The sequence below is a fragment of the Neofelis nebulosa genome, chromosome 8, assembly GCF_028018385.1.
Source record: "Neofelis nebulosa isolate mNeoNeb1 chromosome 8, mNeoNeb1.pri, whole genome shotgun sequence".
In the NCBI taxonomy this organism is placed as follows: Eukaryota; Metazoa; Chordata; class Mammalia; order Carnivora; family Felidae; genus Neofelis; species Neofelis nebulosa.
The window spans coordinates 34,628,282-34,652,362 of record NC_080789.1 but is presented as its reverse complement, the minus strand read 5'-3'; the positions used below and the strand labels follow the sequence as shown (position 1 = coordinate 34,652,362).

Below are 24,081 nucleotides of genomic sequence, written 5' to 3'. Positions count from 1 at the left end.
GCATTTGTATAACATGCCAATAGGCACCTTACTAAACTTCTTGCAGTTTTCAGAAAGTAATATATTTTATTTTGTTCTTATTTTAACACACCTTCCTTGCTGGGAAGCTTTCCTTCACCTCTGCTTGTCTCTCCTTTTTTTCCATAATAATGTCAATTCCTCAGTGAGGTCTCTGTGAGACCTCTGAATAGGTCTTGTGTACCAGTATACTCCCAGAGTTTAGCACATAGTAGCTACTCAATAGATATATGTTGAATGAATAAATGAGTAGATGAATTAGATTATTTTATTAGTGCATAATTTAGTTTAGTGTACAATGGAAGGAATAAAACCAACTTACGGCTGTGTTAATTAAAAGTTACTTATTTAAGGGTGCCTGGCTGGCTCAGTCAGTAGAGCATGTGACTCTTGATCTCTGGGTGGCTCAGTGGGTTGGGCGTCTGACTCTTGGTTTCAGCTCTGGTTGTGATCTCACAGTTTTTGAGATCAAGCTTTACATTGGGCTCTTTGCTGGCAGTGTGGATCCTGCTTGGGATTCTCTCTCCCTTTCTTTCTGCCTCTCTCAAAATAAATAAATAAACTTTAAAAAATCTCTAAAAATTATTTAATTTAGTTTCCTAAAACTTTTATGGGAAAGTCAACTCCTAGACCATTGGTTTTTGGTGCTTTATTAGATATGAATGCTTTAAATTTTCTTGGGCATGTTTCTGGGTCTTCTCTTTTCCTTCACTGTTTCAATTCTACCTAGTACCATAGTTTACAGCGTTTTAGCACATGCAGTGTATAATTAAGATGATGAAAGCAGATTTAATAAGACTAATTTGAAGCTACTTGTCTCTATTTGCTAAGATCTATTTGTTGAATTGAAGGATGCCCTGAAAAGTGGAGGACTAAGAGATGTCTAGGTTAGAGTCTACACACTTCCCCTCCCTACTCTCACTTGAGGTCACATTCCTCCCTAAAACTCCACAGTTCTTCTTCCCAGCTGAAGGAGTCTCTCCAGGTTTTGTCTTCTATCATCTTCTTTGAAGTCTCCTACTGCCATTTAGTTTCTCCAGTTTCTGTCCTCCAGTCTTATTTTTAGGTTCCTTCAGTGTCTGGCCTGTTTGGATAGAAGAATCAGTTGGAAAGACTAACTGGTTTTTATTTCAGTTTCTCCCTAAGATGCTGTAGATATATGATTGTGGCTTCACTTCTATTTACTTCAGCCTATGAGAATATTGGGATGCTCTCCTACAGCCTAAACAAGTTCTCAGGGCTAAAGTCCTGGTCCTCTGTGAATGAGAAAGAGAAAGTAGACTAGTGAACAAGAACACTGAAGTAACTCTGGTGTGAAGTACTGAGAGACAAAGATTTGGCCGTTGATTTGGTAATAATTAGTATGTTAGAATCAGGGCTAAAATGCTTTATCAAAAGATCCAAATACAAAAATAAACTGAAGCTTATTTCTCTTTCAGTCCAAGGTGGGTAACTTGTTCTTTTCTAGGAAATCATCTTAGGGACTTGGGGCTTGCTCCAGCCTATTCCATATCTGGCTCTCAGATTTGTTCACAGGGTCATGCTTTATAGCCAGCAGAAAGGAAATGGGGGGGGGGGTTGCACCTGGGTGGCTCAGTCAGTTAAGCATCTGCTTTCAGCTTAGGTCATGACCTTACAGTTCACAGGTTCGAGCCCCATGTCAGGCTCTCTGCTGTCTGCACAGAACCTGCTTTGGATTCTCTGTCTCATTCTCTCTCTCTGCCACTCTCTGCTCATGCTCTGTCTCTCAGAAAGAAATAAACAAGTAAACTTAAAAAAAAAAGAAAAGAAAGGATGAGCAAACTCGGCAAGCATCTTTTAATCAAGTGGGATGAAAGTTGCACACTTCTCTTCTGTACATATTCCACTGGCACATACTTAGGTCTCAATGGAGGTGGAGTCAACTATGTGCCCAAGATGAAGGAAAGAACTGAATTAGGGTGAAAAGAGCCAAACAAAATACCAAGCAGTTAGGGAAGGGCATTGTAAGAGATCATTATAGGGAGAAATGGAGGGCTTGGATACAGTTTCAAGATGCGTTACCATGAAAAAGAAAGAATCAGAGATAATCAGAATGATTCCTGTAGGATGGGTAAATAAAAGAATAGTGATAATCACTGGCAATAGAGAAATTGGGGGAAAATTATAAATTTCATTTTTAGTAAATGAGTTTGAATTAGAAGAAGATATCTCCTAATATATCTTGTGGTTAACCACTGGAAATGGAGTGCAAGTAAATAGATATCATAGGCAATGTGGGAATTATTCACAGGGAGCTGATGTCATGGAAATGAATGAAAGAGAGTGGGATTGACTACAGATAAAAGTGAGCAGAGATTTGATAATAAACAATGACATCATTAGGAATTTCAATTTTTTAATGCAGACTTCTACAAAATGAGAACATAATGAAAGTATGATCTCATGGAAATCAATAGAGGAAACATTTTCTAAAATAATGTTGCATGACATAGAGGTAAAAACGGTAAGAATGCAATATTCTCAAAGTCAGCCAACTTGGTAAGAAGGCTGCTCATGGTACCTTCAAAACAACAGTGTTTTAGTCTGTTTGGGTTGCTCTAACAGAATACCACAGACTGGGTGGCTTATACACAAAAGAAATTTATGTCTCACAGTCTTGGAGGTTGGAAGTCTGAGATCAGGGTGCCAGCATGCTTGGGTGGAAGCCTTCTTCCAGGTTTCAAACTTCCTCTTGTATCTTCCTGTGGGGAAAGGGGCTAAGGAGCTCTGTGGGATCTCTTTTATAAGAGCACTAATTCCACACATGATGGATCAACCCATGACCTAATCACCCCTTAAAAGTCCCATTTTCGAAAAAGTACCCTAAAAGTACTATCCCATTGTGTATAAAGATTGCAACATGTGAAGTGTGGGGGAATACAAACTTTCAGATCACAGCAAGCAGTTCACATCAAAGAGTTAGAAGACAACAAATAGGGTGTCTAAGCAACAAGTCAAGGAAGCCTGTAGCCATATTTGCACAGAATGAGAACAGGGGATGGTCATATGCTGATCTTTCCAGTCACAAGCCCCACATACTGGAAACAACATCAATGAAAATAAAGACGTGCTAACACAAAGATACACAAGTTCTTATTTAAATATTTGTAGTGTGGAAGAACTTTGTATTATTATCATTATTTTACTATAGACAGAGAATTTGTTTTTAACTTAATCAAATAAGGTCCTGGTGTGGCATTTCTTTTGTTCATTTCCTGATTAGTTAATTAATGGTCCAATAGCTGAGATATTTATTAGTAGTATAAAAGCTACAGGGAAAGACAATTTACAATGATTTACCTATTCATAGGTGTTATTTTTCACTAGTTAAGTAATAGTCTAATTACTTTTTATTATCATTTTTAAGTTGCTTCTGAGTGCCAGGAGATAGAGGCAAAAAAATGAATAAACAACCTGTCAGGGAGTCAAATATCAAAACCTGGGGCCAACTCTTAATTCTGTGTTTGAGGTGTGGGGACAGGGAATAAGCACAACTGGGAAGTTTCAGAGAGAAGATAAATTTGAGACAATCCTTGAAGGATGCTTAAGAAGGTCCCAGTCAGACAAAAATGGGGTAGACAAAGGAAGATTTCAAGACAGATGGGACACTGTGTTCACAAGCTTTACAATGAAGGGTGTGGGGGCATGGGTCGAATGGCAAGAGATGAACAATAAGGCTAGAGAAGTAGATTCAGTAAAGATTGTGAAAGATCAGGTACGCTTTGCTAAGAAATGACTTTTATTTTTCTGCAGGTATTGGAAACCATATTTCCATCATCAGCATGGAAGTCAAATTAGAAAAGAAACCTAAGACAGCGAGATACTTTATGAAGCTGATGTACTAGTTCACAACAAATGAATGTAGTCTAAAGTACAAGATAGTTGTGGCGATGGAGAACAGTACCAGGATGTGAGAGAAACAACAGGAGGTAGAATTGCCAGCAGTGGGATGTTAGAAAAAGCCCAAAACAACACTTGAAACCAGGTCTATAGAGCTTAAGTACTTGGGCTAGCAACATTATGCCTTGTTTTACAATATGTCATTTATATGGGTTGCCTTGACCATCAAAGTTTATCCCCAGGATTGTCAATGACCAAAGAGACTCAGGAAGGTAAAATAACCTTCGTGAGTTCACCTAGTTAATATTTGGCAGAGCTGAGAGTCAAACCCATAGATATAAACCACTTTCTTGCTACTCTTTCCAGGCCCCCATGTCATCATCTGCAAATGTAGATTATAGGAACATCAAAGGGATGTTGTGAAAACAAGATATGATGTGTTAAACAAGATTATGTTTGTAAAGCACTTAGTCTAGTACTGGGCTAAATGTTATTATGGTACAGTGATCTTTTCTTTGAAAAAATATATTAGAGAGAAAGAGAGAGTGTGAACAGGGGAGAGGGGCAGAGAGAGAGAGAGAGAGAGAGAGAGAATCTCAAGTGGGTTTCATGCTCAGCATTGAGCCCAAGGCAGGGCTCCATCCTATGACCCTGGGATTATGACAGGAGCCAAATTCAAGAGGCGGATGCTCAACCAACTAAGCCACCCAGGTGCCCCTAGAATAGTAATCTGATACAAGGGAGATGCACACGAGGTTGGGAAATGGGATGGGAACTGTAGGAAAGTGATGAACTCAAGTAGGTAGTCATGTCAGCTGCAGAGAGAGAGCACCAAAAGGGTTAGAGGAGGAACTTGAGAGTCCGCAATAGTCTTTAAATGGAAAACGAGAAGCAGAGGTCTAAGAATCCAACACTACAGGTCACATATTAAAACTATTATTACTCAATAGTCATCCTCAAGAAAATATAACAAACATCTGGTATGCAGCTATTTAAGTACTATAATGATACTCTGGGATATTTAAATTTTATCACTGCTGAATAAAAACTAAGACAACTGTTGAACAATGTTTTTAAACTAAAGTAATCTCACTACTCAACTAACATTTCCAAGAAATCTTTCCTTGTTAGGTATCAGAAGAACAAACAGTTCTCTTTCATCCTTTTATTTCCTCAATGAATATTATGTGCTCTCTAAGGGAAATATATTGTGTTAGGTCAATTGGCTATAGATACAATCATTCAGATACTTTTCAAAACAAGAGCAGAATTTAATGAAAAGAAAGTTATGTATTAAAAAGGAAAAAAAATGCAGGTGAAAATGTTATAGACAAACTAACCTGCTCAATTTTAGACTATGCTTTCTAGGAAGATTTCAATGAAATAAATTTCTTAAATGCTGCATAGTTAAGCAATAGTTTCTTAAAAAAATTTTTTTTAACGTTTTATTTATTTTTGAGACAGTGAGAGACAGAGCATGAACAGGGGAGGGTCAGAGAGAGGGAGACACAGAATCTGAAACAGGCTCCAGGCTCTGAGCTGTCAGCACACAGCCCAACGCGGGGCTCGAACTCACAGACCGCGAGATCATGACCTGAGCCGAAGTCGGTGGCTTAACTGACTGACCCAGGCGCCCCGTTAAGCAATAGTTTCAAGTTAAATTGACTTATAATCTATAACTATTTGGGGTGCTTGGCTGGCTCAGTTGGTTAAGCAGCCGACTTCAGCTCAGGTCATGATCTCGCAGTTTGTGGGTTCCAGCCCCAGGTCGGGCTCTGTGCTGACAGCTCGGAGCTCAGAACCCAGAGCTCAGAGCTCAGAGCCTGAAGCCTGCTTCTGATTCTCTGTCTCCTTCTCTCTGCACTTCCCCTGCTCTCTTTCTCTCTCTCTCTCAAAACAAAACAAAACACACAAAACATAATATGTAACTATTTGAGATAATTGTTGTATTTCATTTCTTAATTCGTGATATTAATTAATGACAGCTAAGTAATGACTAATTGATAGGGTTGTCAGTTTTCTTCCAAGGTAAAAAAATAACATAAGAATATAATAGGTGTAGTAACATGCACCATGGATGAATTTATCCTCAGAGGAACTCTAAATATTTTTCTTTTTTGCTAATCAGTTTGTTTGTCAGGGTAAGATTTAAGAAAAAAGCAATTTAGACATTACATTCAAATAAGTTGACTACTAAGTTAGCTATTTAAAATTAGTTCTGGAAATTAATTGATTACTAATGGATTTGATATTTTTTAAGAAAAGCGTGAATAGTTTCATAATTACAAATAAAACCAATCTTAAGATTTTTACATGTGAATTTCAATATGATTCCATAGCCTGAGTGTTTTCAATGAAGAATTTGAATAGTCTGCAAATTTGCAACAAAACTACACTAAAAACAAAAGAAAAAATGGCACTTGAGCATGGATTTTGATAATAAAAAATATCCTAACTTTTAATTAGATTTGAAACCAGAGGTAGTTTATTTTTCAAAATCATTACCGTTCTTGAGTGAGGCACTGTGTTTTTTAATATCAAAAATCTACTTACTTCTCATTGTATATTATTCATTCTTGTGTTGATGCAATGTTAGTTGTTACCAGGAAATAGTCTATTTTCTTTCAAAGTCTCAGTGAAATGTTTGCATTTAGTTTATCGTATGTCAGGTATCTTTTACAATTATGCTTAGACACTTCCTCTTGGAATTTAATACTTTGCAAACTTAAACAAAAATAAAATCAGAAATACCTGTTATTAACTAAAATAAAGTTCACATTTGTACACTATGTATTTGCTCCACAAAAAAAGAAACTTAGATGAATTTTAAAGTTAAAATTAAATAGCATGATATATACTTAAGCTTAAAATTTTATATGAAAATAGTGGGTGTCACTGTCAATATTTTACAGTAAAACATATTCCACAAAAGAATTTTTAAATATTTTCACCCTATACATTGAGAGGTTTTTGATAGGCATTGAGTGATAATTGACTTACTTTTCCTTTTAAAAATAAACTGCTGTCGTGTAAAGCAACGGCTTTATTGGATTCTTTTCCACACTTCCCGCCCCACAAATCACTATTCAAGATTAAGGTTTAGTGTCAGGACCAGTTTATACGTGGACAAATGAACATTCTCTAGATGGAAGTAATAAATATAGATCAGAAACAGTTAAAAGGTCAGGCTGCCTCCACTTGGCTAATTGTAACAAAATGTTTCTTTATTAAATACTTTCTAAAAGTGTTTAAATGTTAAAACTTACCTGGAAAAAATGTGAAGTTCCTCGTCCAACTCCTGAGATGCAGCTTTCGTTCCAATTTCGAGCGGAGACAGTTTGTCCTACTGGGGCACCGGTAAGAAAAGACCGGTCCATCTTCCTTGGGATTGGCTGTTGTCGTGGTTACGCTTTGTTTGGAGTCTCTGCGCGCTGTCTTCCAACCCAGCCGAGGGATTTAGCCGCTGGTGGGTGAGCCGGCACCCTTCAAAGCTGGGGTAAGTGGCGCGGGAGGCGACACAGAACTGTGGGAGCGGGGAGCGCAAACGGGGCCGGACGCCTCTCCGCCGAGGCCAGGCTTTAGGACAAACGGTGGGGCCCGCGGGCTGAAGGGGTGGCTGCGCGAGTCTAGGCTCTCTTAGATTTTGGAGATTTCGTGGCTCACTCAAAACTTGGAGATCCACCGTAACGATCTAGGGAGATTTCTATAATTACCTTTCTTCCCCCTCCCTAAATGACACTTCCTTTCTTCCCTCCTTCCCCTCCTTTCCTTTCCTTTCCTTTCCTTTCCTTTTTTCCTTCATAATTTGTAGTTGCCTTTTAAAGTAGATTTCCCTCCCTTATCTTTATAGTTGAAGAACAATAGTTGAAAGTGGAGTTCCTTAAGATTTCCCATCTTTGGCAGCTTTAAGTAGTTTACTGTAGCCCATTTACAGTGGGATACATCTAAGGCTGCACTGTCCCATCCTGTCACCACCAGGTGGCCGCTGAGGACTTGAAAGGTCTTGAATTGAATTGAGATGGACTGTAGGTGTAAAACACACAGCACATTTTGAAGAATTAGCATACAAAACAAAAATATAAACTTTTTACATTAATCTTAATAATTACTAATTTTTGTACTGACTACATGTTGAAATAATATTTTAGATATATTGGGTTAAATAAAATGTTATTAAAACTAATTTCACCTGTTTCTCTTTACTTTTTAAAAAGTTGTTACTAGACAATTTAAAATCACGTATGTGCTTGGATATGTAATTGGGCAGGCTGATCTAAACATCCAGGAGATGAGCAGAGAGGGACATATAATGGAAAAGTCTCTTACCTTTACCCTATTCTACTTCTTTTCTTTCTACATAAAGTTTTGTGTACCTGTGCATTTTGCTTTATAACTATGTTTTTTTAAAAAAAATCTAATTTTCCATCTAACAAATATTTTGAATTGCACTTTAAGTGAGTTTGATAACAAGATAGCATTTTACACTGGTTCTGTTTTTTGTTTTGTTTTCCTTTGGAGGAGGGAGATTATGGGTAAAATTGAATATATTAAAATGAGCTTTTAGAATTACAAAAGGAGTACCTACTCATGATTTTAAAAATCACTCAACATAAAGGTATGAAATGAAAATTGAAAGTTCCTCAAATTCTTCTAGAAAGTTTCTGTGTTTAAAAAAAATGTGTGAATGTGTGTATAGTTACACAAAAGAGATATTACTTTACATATTTTTTGGCCATGTGCCTCTTTTCAATTATTTCTTCCTTGTTACCTTTCCACAGGAGCATAGTAAATATACATATTTTTAAAAAGATTTGTATAGTATTCCATTCTATGAATCCATCATAATCTATTTAACTGTTTTCTTAGTATTTAGGAGTTTTTAATTACATGTTTTATTGAGATAATTGTAGATTAACACCTAGTTTTAAGAAATAATGCAGAAAAATCCCTTGTACACTCTGTCCAGTGTCTCCTCATGGTAACATTTTTTAAATAAATTTTACTTTTTTAAAAACGTTTCTTTATTTATTTTGAAAGAGAGAGAGAGAAAGAAAGAGAACGAACATGTGCACAAGCAAGGGAAGGGCAGAGAGAGAGGGAGAGAGAGAATCCCAAGCAGGCTCTGTGCTGTCAGCAGAGCCTGACACGGGGCTCGAACTCAGGAAACATGAGATCATGGCCTGAGCTGAAATCAAGAGTTAGACACTTAACTGATTGAGGCACGCAGATGTCCCCAGTGGTAACATTTTGTAACGATAGTCTGATATCAGAATATTAATATTGACACAGTCTGCTAATCTTACTCAGTTTTCCTCAGTTTTCCTTGTACTCATTTGTGTGTATGATATATAATTTTTATCATCTGAATATACTCACTTATCTATTACTACAATCAAGATACTGAGCAGCTCCAATGCTACAAGGATCTTTCATGTTGCCCTTTCATGACCATAGCCACCTTCCTCCAACTCCATCCACCCCTTACTCCTGGGAATCACTAATCTTTCCTCCACTTATAAAATTTTGTCATTTCAAAATGTTACATAAGTGGAATCATATAGTATGTTACCTTTTGGTTTGGGCTTTTGCTCAACATAGTTCCCTAGAAATTCAAGGAGATTTATCAATATGGTGACGTGTAGTAAAATCTATTCCTTTTATTTCTGAGTAGTATTGAATGGTATGGATGTGCTAGAATTGGTTTAACCATTCATCTACTGAGGGACATTTTGCTTGTTTCCAGTTTGTGGCTATTATGAGTAAAACCATCGTGAACATTCATGTACAAGTTTTAGTGTGTGAAAATAAATTTTTATTTCTCTGGAACAAATGCCCAATAGTATACGCAATAAGTGAAGATCAGTCCAATTAAATCATCTGTATGTGAAAGAAAGATATGTAATATGTATAGCTATAGGACAGGCAGGCACAGGTTGTTTGTTTGATTTTTGGATGGGGGTTAACTGATTGTGTTTATGTGTAGAAGAGAGGCAAGTGGAATAAAAATGTATGGTGAGGCAATAAACAGAATAGTGGATGGAACACAGTTCAATATGTGAGAAATTGTCAGATTCAAAGCATAGGTACAAGATTATACTTTATTAGGAAGGGGTTCCTCTCCAAGTAAGATGAATATGAAAAGATTTCAGGAAAAGAAATAGGAAAATGAGGATGTTTCATTTTCTTTGTTAACTAGATCATAAACTATGAACACAGGATACTGTCTTATTTAATCAATGTATTTCTATCCCTAGTAGTGATGTTAATGTACCTTGTGGGCTCCCAAAAACTTGATTTTGAGATGAGTAAAAGAAGGAAAAGAGGAGGGAAGGAAGGAAGGAAAGAAGGAAGGAAAGAAAGAAAGAAGAAAGGAAGAAGAGTCAAGAACACAGCACTGGAAAGGCCAGGGACCTGAGGAAAGAATTAAAGTTTGGAATAGTCTGGAAAACAAAATACTAGTACAGAATTTTTCAAACTTTTTTTTCTTAAACCAAGACCCACAGTAAAACAAATACACAACTACACTGCAGCTCATGTACACATGCATACATATATACCCATTTACAAGTGAAACAAAAGTTTTAAAAACTATTTTTATCTTTAACATATATAGTTAACTTATAGTTTCTTTTATGACCTACCCTAATTTTTCCTATCCTATTCCATCATTAAAACTTTATGATCAAGAGCCACTGAATTAATTTCTGGATTCACGAGTTATCATCTGAAATTTGTGTCTGGTGTAAGAAAGTGGTCCAGGTTCATTCTTCTGCATGTTGTACAGTTTTCCCAGTACCACTTGCTGAAGAGACTGTCTTTATTCCATTGGATATTCTTTCCTGCTTTGTCAAAGATTAGTTGGTCATATGTTTGTGGGTCCATTTTTGGGTTCTCTATTGTGTTCCATTGATTTGAGTGTCTGTTTTTGTGGCATATCATCTGAAATTTGAAGATTGTTGGATTAAGAGATGTTAAGAAAGATTGCTGCGCAGATGAAGAGCTTGACTAAGTTTGTAGGACATGTTGTAGTGGGAAGAGTCCTGGCTTTGTATCTCTCAGTTAGGGTCCTGTTTCCATTGCTTATTAGCATAATGACTATGCACAGTTAAGTAAATTCTTCAAACCTTGGTTTTCTTATTAATACAATGACTATAATGACCTTAATCCTGTTAATTTACTCTGATAACTATTAATCACACAAGTGTCTTCTGGTGCCTGGCTTGTCACAGATACTCAATACATGGAAGCTAATGCTGGTTGATGATGTGATGATTATGTGAAGATATACTGTAATGTATTGCTTGATCCATAGCCATTATAATCATTAAAGATTTAAATAAAATAAGTATTGATCTTATATACTATCCGTATATCCATATGGATATCCATATATTGTCCATTATTATGACATCCATTATCCATTATGGATATCCGTATATTATCCATTATTATAACATGTTGTTGTTGTTAAAAACAGATGACTATCTATAGTAAAATTGACAACTATGAGTTAATGAGTAGAAAATAACCATATATTGCCCCATGTATAGACTTGAGTTGTTCTCTTTTGAGTATTCGAATCTTCGAATATTCAAGCTGTTCAGAGGTATTTTTCCCTTAATTATACCCATGAGGATGAATTTTACTGTGATGTTTCTTGGTTCAGGAAGCTAAGACAGTCCATTCCACGTGACTTTTCCCTTACAGAATTAAGAGATTAGTTTTAGAGTTGATCATTTTGTAGTCACACATTAAAAAAATAATGAATTAATGGAGAGAGAAAACAATGTTTTCTAATATATGGTACTACCATAATAAGATATGATAAAAGTTTCCTAGATGAAAACATGTTTACACAGAACACTGGTATGACACATTAAACAACCCATAGTTTTTACTCATTTTAGCTACTTCAGTTCTCTTTATTTTTTTTAATTATTTATTTATTTTGAGAGACAGAGAGACAGAGAGACAGAGAGAGAGGGAGAGAGAGAATCCCAAGCAGGCTTCATGCTGTCAGCAAGAAGCCCAATGCAGGGCTCGATCCCACAACCCTGGGATCATGACCTAAGCAGAAATAGTCAGACCCTTAACTGACTGAGCCACCCAGGCACCTCTCAATTCTCCTTAAATGGTTTTGTGTTTTATTATGAAAGATGATGGAAAACAGCAATGATGATGAAGCAAAGCTTGAAGAAGAAATAGAAGCTGAATTGGATAAAATCAGCATTTCTTCATTGGAAAAAGATGATGATGATAGTGATTCAAAATCAGAAACCCAGAGTGTTGATAGTGATACAGTAAGTGTTAAATACTAGACTTTTAGGAACCTTTTAACTGGAGTAAACTTTTCAGGAGAAATATTACTTTTCTCAGTGTGTTTTACATAGTTATATAATTTTTTAACTTATGATCCCTTTTAAACAATGTGTATTGTTAGATATTTTAATATAAAAGTGAAAATAGAAATCACATATAATTTCATATGCATATGTGTGGGGTTTTTTTTTGCAAAATTGGGATTATATTATACATATAATTATTTATGTCCTGCTTTTTTTTTACTTCCTCGTGAGTGTCTTAATGTTATTAGATATACATGAAAAACAAAATTTATGTAAACTCTTTAGATCTATAGAAATAGTTATTTTTTTGTAAATCAAATATATCTTCTTTTCATTTGTGCATTTTCCCCAATGTTTATATGCTTAGAAAATTTATTCACAGATTAATTCTTTTACATCAAAATCCTTAAACTAATGGGAATTTATTTTCAATTATGTTATAAAATGTAGATCTAGCTAGAAATTTTCCTGCATGTATTTAGTTAATATTATTAATATCACTTGGTGAATAATTTACCTCTTCTCAATTGATCTGCCTTTTTTTATAATTAAATTTTTTAATGTTTATTTTTGAGAGACAGAGAGAGACAGCATGAGCAAGAGAGGGGCAGAGAGAGGGAGACCCAGAATATGAAGCAGGCTCCAGGCTCTGAGCTTTCAGCGCAGAGCCTGACGCGGGGCTTGAAACTCTGGAGCCCTGAGATCATGACCTGAGCTGAAGTCGGTCGCTCAACCGACTGAGCCACCCAGGTGACCCTGAACTGCTTTTTTTTTTTTTTTTAAGTTTATTTATTTATTTTGAGAGAGAGAGGAGAGAGAGAGAGAGAGAAAAGGAATGTGAGCAGGGGAGGGCAGAAAGGGAGGGAGAAGGAGAGAGAGAGAGAGAGAGAGAGAGAGAGAAAGAGAGAAAGAGAGAGAGAGAGAGAAAATGAGAATGAGTCTTAAGCAGGCTCCATGCTGTCAGCACAGAGCCCTATGCAGGGCTCGAACTCATGAACCATGACATCATGACTTGAACTGAAATCAAGAGTCGAATGTTTAACTGACTGAGCCACCAAGGGACCTCTCAATTGATTTGTCCTATCTTTTGTATATGTTTAGCTCTATCTAAGATTATCTATTCTTTTCCATTATTCTGTTAGTTTTGGCCTATTGTAGTTTTTTAAGTATCAAATGGGTAAAATTGCTTTAGTTGTTTTGCTCTTTGAAATCTCCACTAAGCTTTTTCTAAAAACAAAAACAAAAACAACTCATTTGTTAAATTTCAAAAAGCAGTTCTACTTTGATTTTCAATTAGGATTGAAATAACCTATATACCACTTTTGGAAAGTTAATATTTTTACATTATAATGATAATAGTAATGATATTCAAATGAGACAAACAATTCTGAAATTTTTCATTTAAATGTGAAATCCAACAGAATCATGGATGTGCTTCATAACCACTTGAAAATGAAGAGCAAATTTTAACCAATATACTTGTTTGAACTCATTCACATACTTTGCTCAAATTTTTGGTGTATCAAAACTTTTATCAAATATTTGATACATAGGTTTAATAAACAATTTAACTATTGGTTTCATGTTTTTTAAATTTGAGGATGTGGATGAGTTACCTGAGTCAGTTCTTCACTGTATTGATATCATAAAGAATAAGAGTAAAACTGTTGAAGAGCTCATTCTTCAGGACTTGGAAGATACAGAGGTTTTAAGTAAGTACAGTTGTTAACTGCTTGGCAGATAAGTTTTCTGTAAGCAGGAATGATTTATAATTTAGAAAATTATATTGTTTCAAGTTCTTATCTGTTGTTATACACATGTATGTGCATTTGTCTCTAGTATATAATATACGAGATTTTTATTTACTCCATTAATTTATTTCCCGTATTACTTTCCTTATATGTCTAATAAATAGTAGCCACCAACAGTTTGTTTTACCAGCCTTAATTAAAACCAGAGATTGTATTATGGCTGATTCTTTTTTTAAAAATTTTTTAATGTTTATTTTTTTGAGAGAGAGACAGAACACGAGCGGGGGAGGGGCTGAGAGACAGGGAGACACAGAATCTGAAGCAAGCTCCAGGCTCCATGCTCTCAGTACAGAGTCTGATGTGGGACTCAAACCCATGAACCTCGAGATCATGACCTGAGCCAAAGTCTGAAGCTAAACTGACTCTGTGACAGTTGGTTCTTGAACAATGCTGGTTCAAATTGCATGGGTCATTTATGCACAGATTTTTTACAGTATTATAAAATGGATTTTCTTTTCCTTATGATTTTCTTAATAACATTTTAATTTCTCTAGCTTACTTTGTTGTAAGAATACAGTACATTATACACATAGTATATAAAATATATGTTAATAGACTTTACGTTATTGGTAAGCTTTCTGGTCTACAGTAGGCTATTGGTAGTTATGTTTTGGGGGATCAAAAGCTATATGCAGATTTTTTAGTACATGGGGGGTTGTCACTTGTAATCTCCATGTTGATCAAGGATCATCTGTACTTTGCATTAAAGAAAAGAAAATTGGTTGCAGGAATATTTTAGAAGTATCAGTTTATACATCTTTTTGGAGAAAAACAATTTATATCAGAAGGCTAACAAGTTTTACTTGATTCAGCTGAGCAAATTTACTTCTTGAAATTATTCTAAGAATAATAGAATGATTAAAGATTTAATTAGAATTAATCAAGGTTTAGTTTATAATGAAAAATGGCAACAGCCTAAGTGTTTAATAGGATCTTAGTGTGTGCAACTACACCCATTAAAAAAGATGGCTTAGATGATATTTAATAGCATAAAAATATTCATGATGTAGTGTTTAAAATTATTATAAAATTCAGTGTTATTTATGCAAATATTAGTGTGAGTTACAATATGGATATTCATAGATATTCATTCAACAAATATTGCTGTGTGAAATGATCTGTTTTAGCTACTAAGACTATAACACAGAACAAAATAGACAAAGGTCCTGCTTTCCTATTCTAATGTTCCAGTGTGGGGAGATAGACTATAAATAAATAAATATGTAATATTTTAATCATGATAACTTCTATGAAGGAAAAAGTTTAAGATAGGGGATAGAGATTGGAGGTTGCCATTTTAGATAGGGTAAGTCAGGGAAGGCCTCTCTGAGAAAGTAATACTTAAGCAATGACTGAAAGGTAAGCCACATGGACATCTCAGTGAATGAGAAGGTGAGCTACGTGGATATCTAGAGAGACAGTGTTCCAGAAACAAGGATCTGTAAAGGCCAAAGCACAGATCATAGAAGTGTCAGATCACAGAGGGCTCTTATAAATCCTGGTCTGGACTGTGGATTCTACTCTCTGTATGCTAAGGTTTTTGAGTAAAGAGTGACAGTATCTGACACATTTTGAGACAATCATTCTGGTGATTATGTAGAAAAGATGCCTTGAGGTAGCAAAAGTCTCCTACAAAACTGTTGTAATAGTGTGGTTAGAAATGAGAGTGATTTGAGTAGAAATGATGAAAAATAGTCATATTCAAGAAACCATTTTTAAGGTAAAAAGAACCAAATGGATGTTTTATTGGTGGATTGGAATGAAAGGAAGAGAGGAAATTGACTCCCAAGATTTTTGTCCTGAGAACCTGTGTGCATATGTAAATACTTACTATATGTAGATACTTCAAATTTTGGCAGTGACTATCTGTAGTTGAGTTATAGGGAATTTTAATGTTTTTTTTAAATTTATATTTCCTGAAGTAAATATAATGAAAGTATATTATAAATATATTAGCAATTATATAGCCTAATTAAGAAAAAATAGAAGGAAACACAATCATAGAAACTTAGTTACATAAAAAGTTATATAATTACAGTTGTAGCAGTGGTTTAGAAAATTATGAGATCTTATGTATCATTCTAATGAAATAAGTTTGATAGTATCAAAGAATAGAATAATTTTTCAAGAAAATTCAAATTATCAAAATTGTTTGAAAAGGGTGGAAAACATGATTAAATTGATGACCTGGCAAGAAGGTGGAAAAGGTTTCCTTCTCAAATGTCATTAGAAATTAGTATGATTTTTGGGGCACCTGGGTGGCTCAGTCGGTTAAGTGTCTGACTTTAGCTCAGGTCATGATCTCAAGACTTGTGAGTTCGAGCCCCACATTGGGCTGTGTGCTGACAGATCAGACCCTTGAGCCTGCTTTGGATACTGTGACTGCCTCTCTCTGCTCCTCCCCTGCTTGCGGTCTGTGTGTGTCTCTCTCTCTCAAAAATAAATAAACATTAAAAAAAATTAAAGAAATTAGTATAATTTTAAAAAAGAAAAAAAGAAATCAGTATGATTTTACAACTGATTTCTTACAATCCACAAGGATAAACAAATCTGAAGATTATATTTCATTTATAAAAAGCTACATATTTCAAATATAAATCTGTACAAGCATAACACACATACAAAAGAAGCCAGAGGCTAATTTCATTTTTGAATGTAGATATTTTGTTTAGGGCTCTCATTTGTAGACAGAAGCTACTTTAGCTCCTTTAAGCAGAAAGGTTTTTGGGGTATTTGTGTGTTTGTTTTTATGCATAGAGTAGATGTTTTTTTTTTTTTTTAATTTTTTTTTTCAACGTTTTTAATTTATTTTTGGGACAGAGAGAGACAGAGCATGAACGGGGGAGGGGCAGAGAGAGAGGGAGACACAGAATCGGAAACAGGCTCCAGGCTCCGAGCCATCAGCCCAGAGCCTGACGCGGGGCTCGAACTCACGGACCGCGAGATCGTGACCTGGCTGAAGTCGGACGCTCAACCGACTGCGCCACCCAGGCGCCCCAGAGTAGATGTTTTGGTTACTTATTGCTGCAAAACAAACTGAGTGGTTTAAAATAACAATATGTTATTATCTTTTATGGTTCTGTGGGTTGACTGAGCTTAGCTAGGCAGTTCTTGCTTAGATTTCTGTATGCATTTACAGTTAGATCTTAATTAGGAATGCAGTTAGCTGAAGTCTTTAGTCTTCACACGTAATATTTTTAGGAAAATAAAGACTTAAATATATCACAGAGTCTAAATCACCCTCTGAAACCTGGCTTCAAAGAAATCTGTAGAATGTTATTTTTGCTTTCAACCTCTCACATAGGAAATCATGCTGGTAAGGCTGTGAGTAGGTGTTGAAGACAATATATGCTATCGGACAAAACTGGTGTGAATAGGTAGTTAACCAGCAGAACAGTCATCTGTAAAAAATAGTTTACTAGTAGGAGAGGTTCCCAGGATAGAACACATTAGCTGAATAAGGACAAAAAAAAAAACTACATCTACACAAATGGTAACAGGACAATAAAATTCAACAAAAAACACATAAAACCAGGAATGAAAGCTCACTTCATTCACATTAGTAATTATAATCTTTTAAATTAGTAATTTTATTAAAGTATTTTTAATATCTTGTGCAAGCTTATATTGCTAGTTTTTGGCAGGTAGAATTGAACTTTTGTTTATTTCTAATTAGGGCGTCATTGCAGTATAAAACAGCATTATTCTGTGTACATGGAAAATAAACTTCAGTATAAAATATGAAAGGTGATCAAAAGAGTGCTTTATAAATTTATTACTTTTATTTTGAGGACAAAGATTACAGATTTCCTCTGTTCTTTATTTTTCATTATTTTCCTATTGTTTTGTGTGACTCATCATTGAGTCACTGATAGAGGTTCCTGGATGACTCAGTCGGTTAAGCATCTAAGTCTTGTTTTCTGCTCAGGTCATGATCTCATGGTTCTTTTTTTTTTTTTTTAATTTTTTTTGTTAACTGAGACAGAGAGAGACAGAGCATGAATGGGGGAGGGGCAGAGAGAGAGGGAGACACAGAATCGGAAGCAGGCTCTAGGCTCTGAGCCATCAGCCCAGAGCCCAATGCGGGGCTCGAACTCACGGACCGCGAGATCGTGACCTGAGCTGAAGTCGGACGTTTAACCGACTGAGCCACCCAGGCGCCTCAATGATCTCATGGTTCTTAAGATCAAGCCCTGTGTCAGGCTCTGCATTGACAGCATGGAGCCTGCTTGGGATTCTTTCTCTCCCCCTCACTCTGCCTCTCCCACACTCATGCGCATGTGCACATACTCTCTCTCTGTCTCTCTCCCAAAACAAATAAACATTTTAAAAAAGAATATACTATGATAGAATTTGAGATTAAAGGATGACGAAAGCGTTTGAGATTTTAACATGTTTTGCCTTGTTCTCTAATATTTAAAGCTATAATATTTTTTTCTTTCTCTAGACTATAGTTATGGAGTGGTTTCTAATAATCATATGCATTTAAAGATAGAATTACCAACTGAACATAAAGAAAATCCGGAACAATTAATAAAGGTATATGATCAATATTTGACTGAAAGTACTCAATATTACAGTTAGAAATTTACCTTTCCCTCTTATAAAGGATGCTAGTTCCCTGATTTAAAGTTCACTGACTAAAAATTAAAAATTTAATTATTTTTAAGCAAATAATTTTTAGTATTGTGCTTTTCTCTGGCATGTAATAGACAACAACTCAAATTTCAACCTTTAAAAATATTAGAAATAGTGATTTGAACCATCAGTACTTGGAAATTTAACTATATTGTGTGATTATTTTTTCCCTAAAATCTCCAAGGAAGAAAACAATGACTATAATATTAATTACCTTGCTTAGGAATGTACTGTTACAGTAGAGACTTTAAATACCCTATGGAAAATTTAAAAATAGAACATCTTATGTTAGTTAAAAAAAAAAGATAAAATAAAAACATTCTTAAAGAAATAATATGAAAGGAGAGCCTAGCATTTTTGGTTAAAACCTCTAGAAATGTATTTGAGAAAATTTCTTCTACAGGTTCAGCATTTTGGACTCTTTTACTTCTCATTTTACCCAACTATGTCTAAGTTTACTAACTCTATTCCTGGTCCCTATGATGTTTAGTGAAATTGGAAAGTTGCAGATATATATATACATACATATATACATACATATATACATATATATATATGTATATATGTATGTATATATGTATGTATATATGTCTCTTGACTCCCTTTTTTTGGTAACAAACTTGAAATATTAATTTTGAATTATCATACTGCTACTTCATTGAAATAGATGTCCTATATCTTACCAGCTAGAATTTGGTGCAGGTCTAATTATGGAAAAGTATTCATCAATATTATGACTTTTTCATAATTTAGGTTAAAGTAGCAAATAGTTGTTTTTTAAATGTACTGAATGTATCAGCAGTTTGTATATGTGAGCAATCACTCTAATCGAGAAATATAGAAATATATTAGGAAGAAAACATTAGTAGAAACATTTGGAAATAATTTTTAAGGAATTTCTTTGTTTTCATTTGAGTATAGTTAACACACAGTATTACATTAGCTTCAGGTATACAGTAGAGTAATAAAACATCTCCACACATCATGCTATGCTTACCACAAATGTAGCTACCATCTGTTACCATAAATGGCTGTATACCATCGACTGCATTCCTAATGCTATACCTTTTATTCCTATGACTTATTCATTCCACAGATTTTCAAGCAGTTTAACTGAATAGTGCAGATGAATAACAGAGAGTGCTTAGAATTCTGAAAAATAAGGAGGGCAAAATATAGTCTGTTTGCATGGGAAAAACATTTTTAGTGTGCTATAGAGTTGTATTTGAGAGAGATTCAAAGTAAATAAAGTTCTAGATATGTGTATGTAAATACTTGATACATTATTAAAGCGATTGCTTGACTCTTTCTTTAATTATTGGCATTCTTTTTAACCTCTTAGATGTTATCTGAAATAGAAAAAGAAGAATTTCTGAGGAGTAAAACCCATTGTAGCAGTCCTGATTCTATTCCAGAGCCTGGTCCTCATGATTTGCCTGTAGATGAACATGTTTTGTCAGGTGGGCTAAATGCTCAATGATAATTTTGATAATTTTAATGTGATTTACTATAGTTATCTGAAAAACGATTAAGAGTTTTCTTTTGAAATTTAGAAAAATACAATCCTGATATTTGAAAATTATTATGCTTTACTGTACTTATTTAATTTCATATTTTCATAGTTTTTAAAAAAATTAATGTTTATTTATTTGTGAGAGAGAGAGAGACAGACAGAGCACAAGTGGGAGGGGCAGAGAGAGAGGGAGACACAGAATCTGAAGCAGGTTCCAGGCTCTGAGCTGTCAGCACAGAGCTTGACACAGAGCTTGAACTCATGAGCCACGAGATCATGATCTGAGCCGAAGTCAGATGCTTAACCGACCGAGCTACCAAGGTGACCCCGTATTTTCATAGTTTTTTATACCTCTTAAATTAACTTGATTTAAATATATTTAAAATTTTCCATCTATATAGCTGACTGAAATAGATATACTCAGCCTTGGATTTTTAAGTGTCCTTTAACTATGTTCCTTAAGTATCTTTTAAGTACAGCACACACACACATATTATGTTTTTACATTAAGTTTTGTGGTATATAGTCTAAGGCAAGTTATGTAATTTCTTAATTGACTGAAATGGAACTCCCTTATATATGACTGCAATAGAATTTTTATGTATATTTAAGAATGTATTTTTTGCATATTGTCCCTTTTACTTTGGTAATACATTGACATTATTTCTTCATTTCAAAATTACCCTTATACTTTACATTAAATCAGTTTTGAGAGGTTAGATTTTTTTTTTCTTTTTTGAGAGAACGAGAGTGTGAGCTGGGAGTGGCAGAAAGAGGGAAGGAGAGAGAATCTTAAGCAGGCTCCATGCCCAGCACAGAGCCCAATGTGGGTCTCAATCCCACAACTCTGAGATCATGTACTGAGTTGAAATTAGGAGTTGAAATCAACTGACTGAGCTACCCAGGCACACTGAAAGGCATTATTTTAATAATAATAATAATGTTTCTCTTCATGAATGCAGATGATACTGATATAAATTTTGGATACTGTGAAGTGGAAGAAAGATGTAGGCAGTCTTTTGAAGCTTGGCAAGACAAACAGAAAGAACTGGAAGACCAAGAGAAAGAAACTCTCAAAGCTCAAAGGGATAGAGAACAAAAGCAATTTGAAGAAGAAGAAGAAAAGAGACATTGCTGGATGAAACAGTTTGAAGTTGAAAAGAAGAAATTAGAGAATATTCACAAGGTAAGGATTTTTTTTTTTATTTTTGTTGTTTTTCATACATTTTTTGAATCAGTAACTACTTATGAATAGTACTGGTGTTTTGGATTATGGCGTGGATTGAGCTATGTTCTGTGTATTTCTTTTAATAGAATTTTACTTTTTGGACCAAATGACATTAGAAAATATTTTTTTAATATTTATCTTTGAGAGAGAGGGATAGGGGGTGGGGAGAGCCTGAGTGGGGAAGGAGTACAGAGAGAGGGGAACAGAGGATCTGAAGCGGGCTCTGTGCTGACAGTAGAGAGCCCGATGCAGGGCTCGAACTCATAATCTGTGAGATCATGTCCTGAGCAGGAGTCAGACCCTAACTGACTGAGCCATCCAGGTACCGTGTTCTGTGGGTTTTAAGTACTTCTGATAGTTGAAGCAATTGACTGTGGTAATAGGATTTACTATGGACTTCTTGATTAGTTTTCACTGTAATTCATTGGAATTTCAGATGCTTCTTTGGATCTTGGGGGTCCCCTGGGTCTATGAAGTTACAAAGATTGTCCTAGAAAGGCTGATACTTAGAGCATAAACTGTTGTTTTTTCATACACTTCTTATCATGGAAGAAGGCAACATAATTTACTTGATCATGAAATGTCCTTGCTATGTGGTCTAATATATAGCAATTACATGAAACATTTGGTTGAAGTGGTTCAACCATGTAGGTGATGGCCTATGCCTTGCTCCCATATTGAGCTAATTCCTGGGCCAGAGATTTTTTGGTGTGAAGGAGTTTTATGTTGTTGGTTTTTTTTTTATTTATTTATTTTTAACATTTATTTAGTTTCGAGAGACAGAGCACAAACAGGGGAGGGGCAGAGAAGGAGACACAGAATCCGAAGCAGGCTCCAGGCTCTGAGCTGTCAGCACAGAGCCCCATGTGGGGCTCAAACTCACAAACGCAAAATCATGGCCTGAGCTAAGTCAGACACTCAACCCACTGATCCACCCAGGAGCCCCAGGAGTTTTATGTTTTTATTTTTGTTTCCTCCTAACCCTACCCCAGGGGGTCCACAACTTCAAGTCATGGTAGTGGTGTATTGAGAAACTGGTGAATTTTTAGGACTTGACTTTATGGGCATCAGAATGCCCATGAGCTTAGAATGTGTGGGTAACAGGCAGGACTGACTTCCCTGTCTTACATTACTAAAATTGACTTACATATTACCCACAACTTAATAGTTTTGACTGTTCTGTGTAGAGAGCATTGGCATGTGGTCACTTATGCAGTTCAGGGTATTCTAGCCCTCCATGTTGAGTACATTGCATTTCCTGATTTTATAGAAAATAAATTAAAAGCAATTATATTACAGAGCCAGTTTGGTTGTGGCTTTTTCTAATAGTGAACTGTGCATCCTTAACTTTCCTCTCATTATGTTTTCCTTCCCACAGACCATTTTAATCAGTCATTTCTGAAAGTCAGAAGCTTTTTTTTTTTTTTTAATTCCAGGAAACGCTTTAATGTAATTAAGATTTTAGAGTAGTGTTTGCTGTCTTGTGCTTAAATGCATCATTGTTATTGATTGTTAGTGGTGTTTTCAGATTTAGAAGACATCTGACTTTTAAATTCTCTTCAAATAAATTGACATTTTTAATTGTTTTAAAGCAAAAATATATTGACTACCTCATTGGCAAAGGATTCAGGTATATGCTTAGATGACCCAGAGAGATCTAACACTTGGGGCCCACCCTCAAAGATTCTAACTTAGTTTCTAAAAGTAATTTGTGCTTTATCATAAAATTATAGTTTAGAATATTTTAATGAATTCCTAAATGTATGCTTTGTTATGCCTTGAGGCTTAACACTTTTCCAATGGCCGTTCCATCATTTTATTATGATGGATTCTAAATATGAAATTTATTTTCTTTCAGTAGTTCTTTTCTGTGTCCTTTGTTAGCTTCCTCTTGCATTCCACTTAACAACTATTGTAAATCTCTTTCTTTAAGAGTTCTGCCCAACTTCTCCCTCCTCATTATTGGCAAGTAATCACATAGCATTTTTGCATCAATGGCAAACTTTATTTTCTAATCCTGTATCAGTTTGCATCTACCTTTATATTCACCCTGCTGTTTTTTCTTGCCTTTGCTCCATTCTCAGTAGGAAAGGTTTCTTCTACTAAAGGTTAGCTTTCCCTGCTCTGCTCTATATCTGTCATTTTCCAATTTACCCCTGCTTTGTTAGTTTTACCCCGTATGCTGAAACACCCCAAAACACCCCTATCAACTTCTTTCTTTCTTACTGTTTATACACATGTTCAATTTTCTCCCATCCTAGAAACAAAACACAAGAAAAATCATGAGATCAGCTTTGATCATATATCTCAATTTAGCTTCTCTTTAGCTCTAGCTACCAGAGTCAGGCTTATTAAAGAGTAGTTATTTTTGCTGTATTTATGTCCTTGTCTCTCATTAAATCCTAAGCCTACTAGGTGTATATCATCACCACTCTACTAAATTAAACTGCTCTTAACAAAAATAACCAATGACTTCTCTATTTCCATACTCACAGGTTCTTTTTCAGCTCTTATATTGACCTCTGTAGCGTTTTGTGCCAGTAAAATTTTGATTGTTGACCATTTCTCTCTTCCTTGTCTTAAATCGGACCATGCTGCCTTGATTCTCTTCTTACGTGTTTGACAATTCCTCCTTTATATCCAGTTTAGCCTTCTCTGTCTCTGTCT

General features: G+C 35.2%; 2 protein-coding genes across 9 annotated transcripts in view; one reads left to right on the top strand and one right to left on the bottom strand.

The window, feature by feature from the left end:
• TSPAN19 (tetraspanin 19) overlaps nt 1–7,325 on the bottom strand; it is a 28,125-nt gene extending 20,800 nt beyond the window's left edge. For 2 of the 4 annotated variants that reach the window (XM_058741883.1, XM_058741886.1), the window contains exon 1: nt 7,146–7,325. In XM_058741883.1, the coding sequence (XP_058597866.1) occupies nt 7,146–7,256 (111 nt within the window). In that variant the 5' untranslated portion in view covers nt 7,257–7,325. Of the gene's footprint in view, nt 1–91; nt 1,238–6,432; nt 6,604–7,145 lie in introns of those variants that run through there. The other 2 variants (XM_058741885.1, XM_058741884.1) reach the window with 2 other exon arrangements.
• Nucleotides 7,299–24,081, top strand: part of LRRIQ1 (leucine rich repeats and IQ motif containing 1) — a 215,974-nt gene continuing 199,191 nt past the window's right edge. For all 5 annotated transcript variants that reach the window (XM_058741880.1, XM_058741878.1, XM_058741877.1 and 2 more), the window contains exons 1-6: nt 7,299–7,375; nt 12,036–12,179; nt 13,825–13,936; nt 18,483–18,574; nt 20,016–20,133; nt 21,149–21,372. In XM_058741880.1, the coding sequence (XP_058597863.1) occupies nt 12,036–12,179; nt 13,825–13,936; nt 18,483–18,574; nt 20,016–20,133; nt 21,149–21,372 (690 nt within the window). In that variant the 5' untranslated portion in view covers nt 7,299–7,375. The remainder of the gene's footprint in view (nt 7,376–12,035; nt 12,180–13,824; nt 13,937–18,482; nt 18,575–20,015; nt 20,134–21,148; nt 21,373–24,081) is intronic.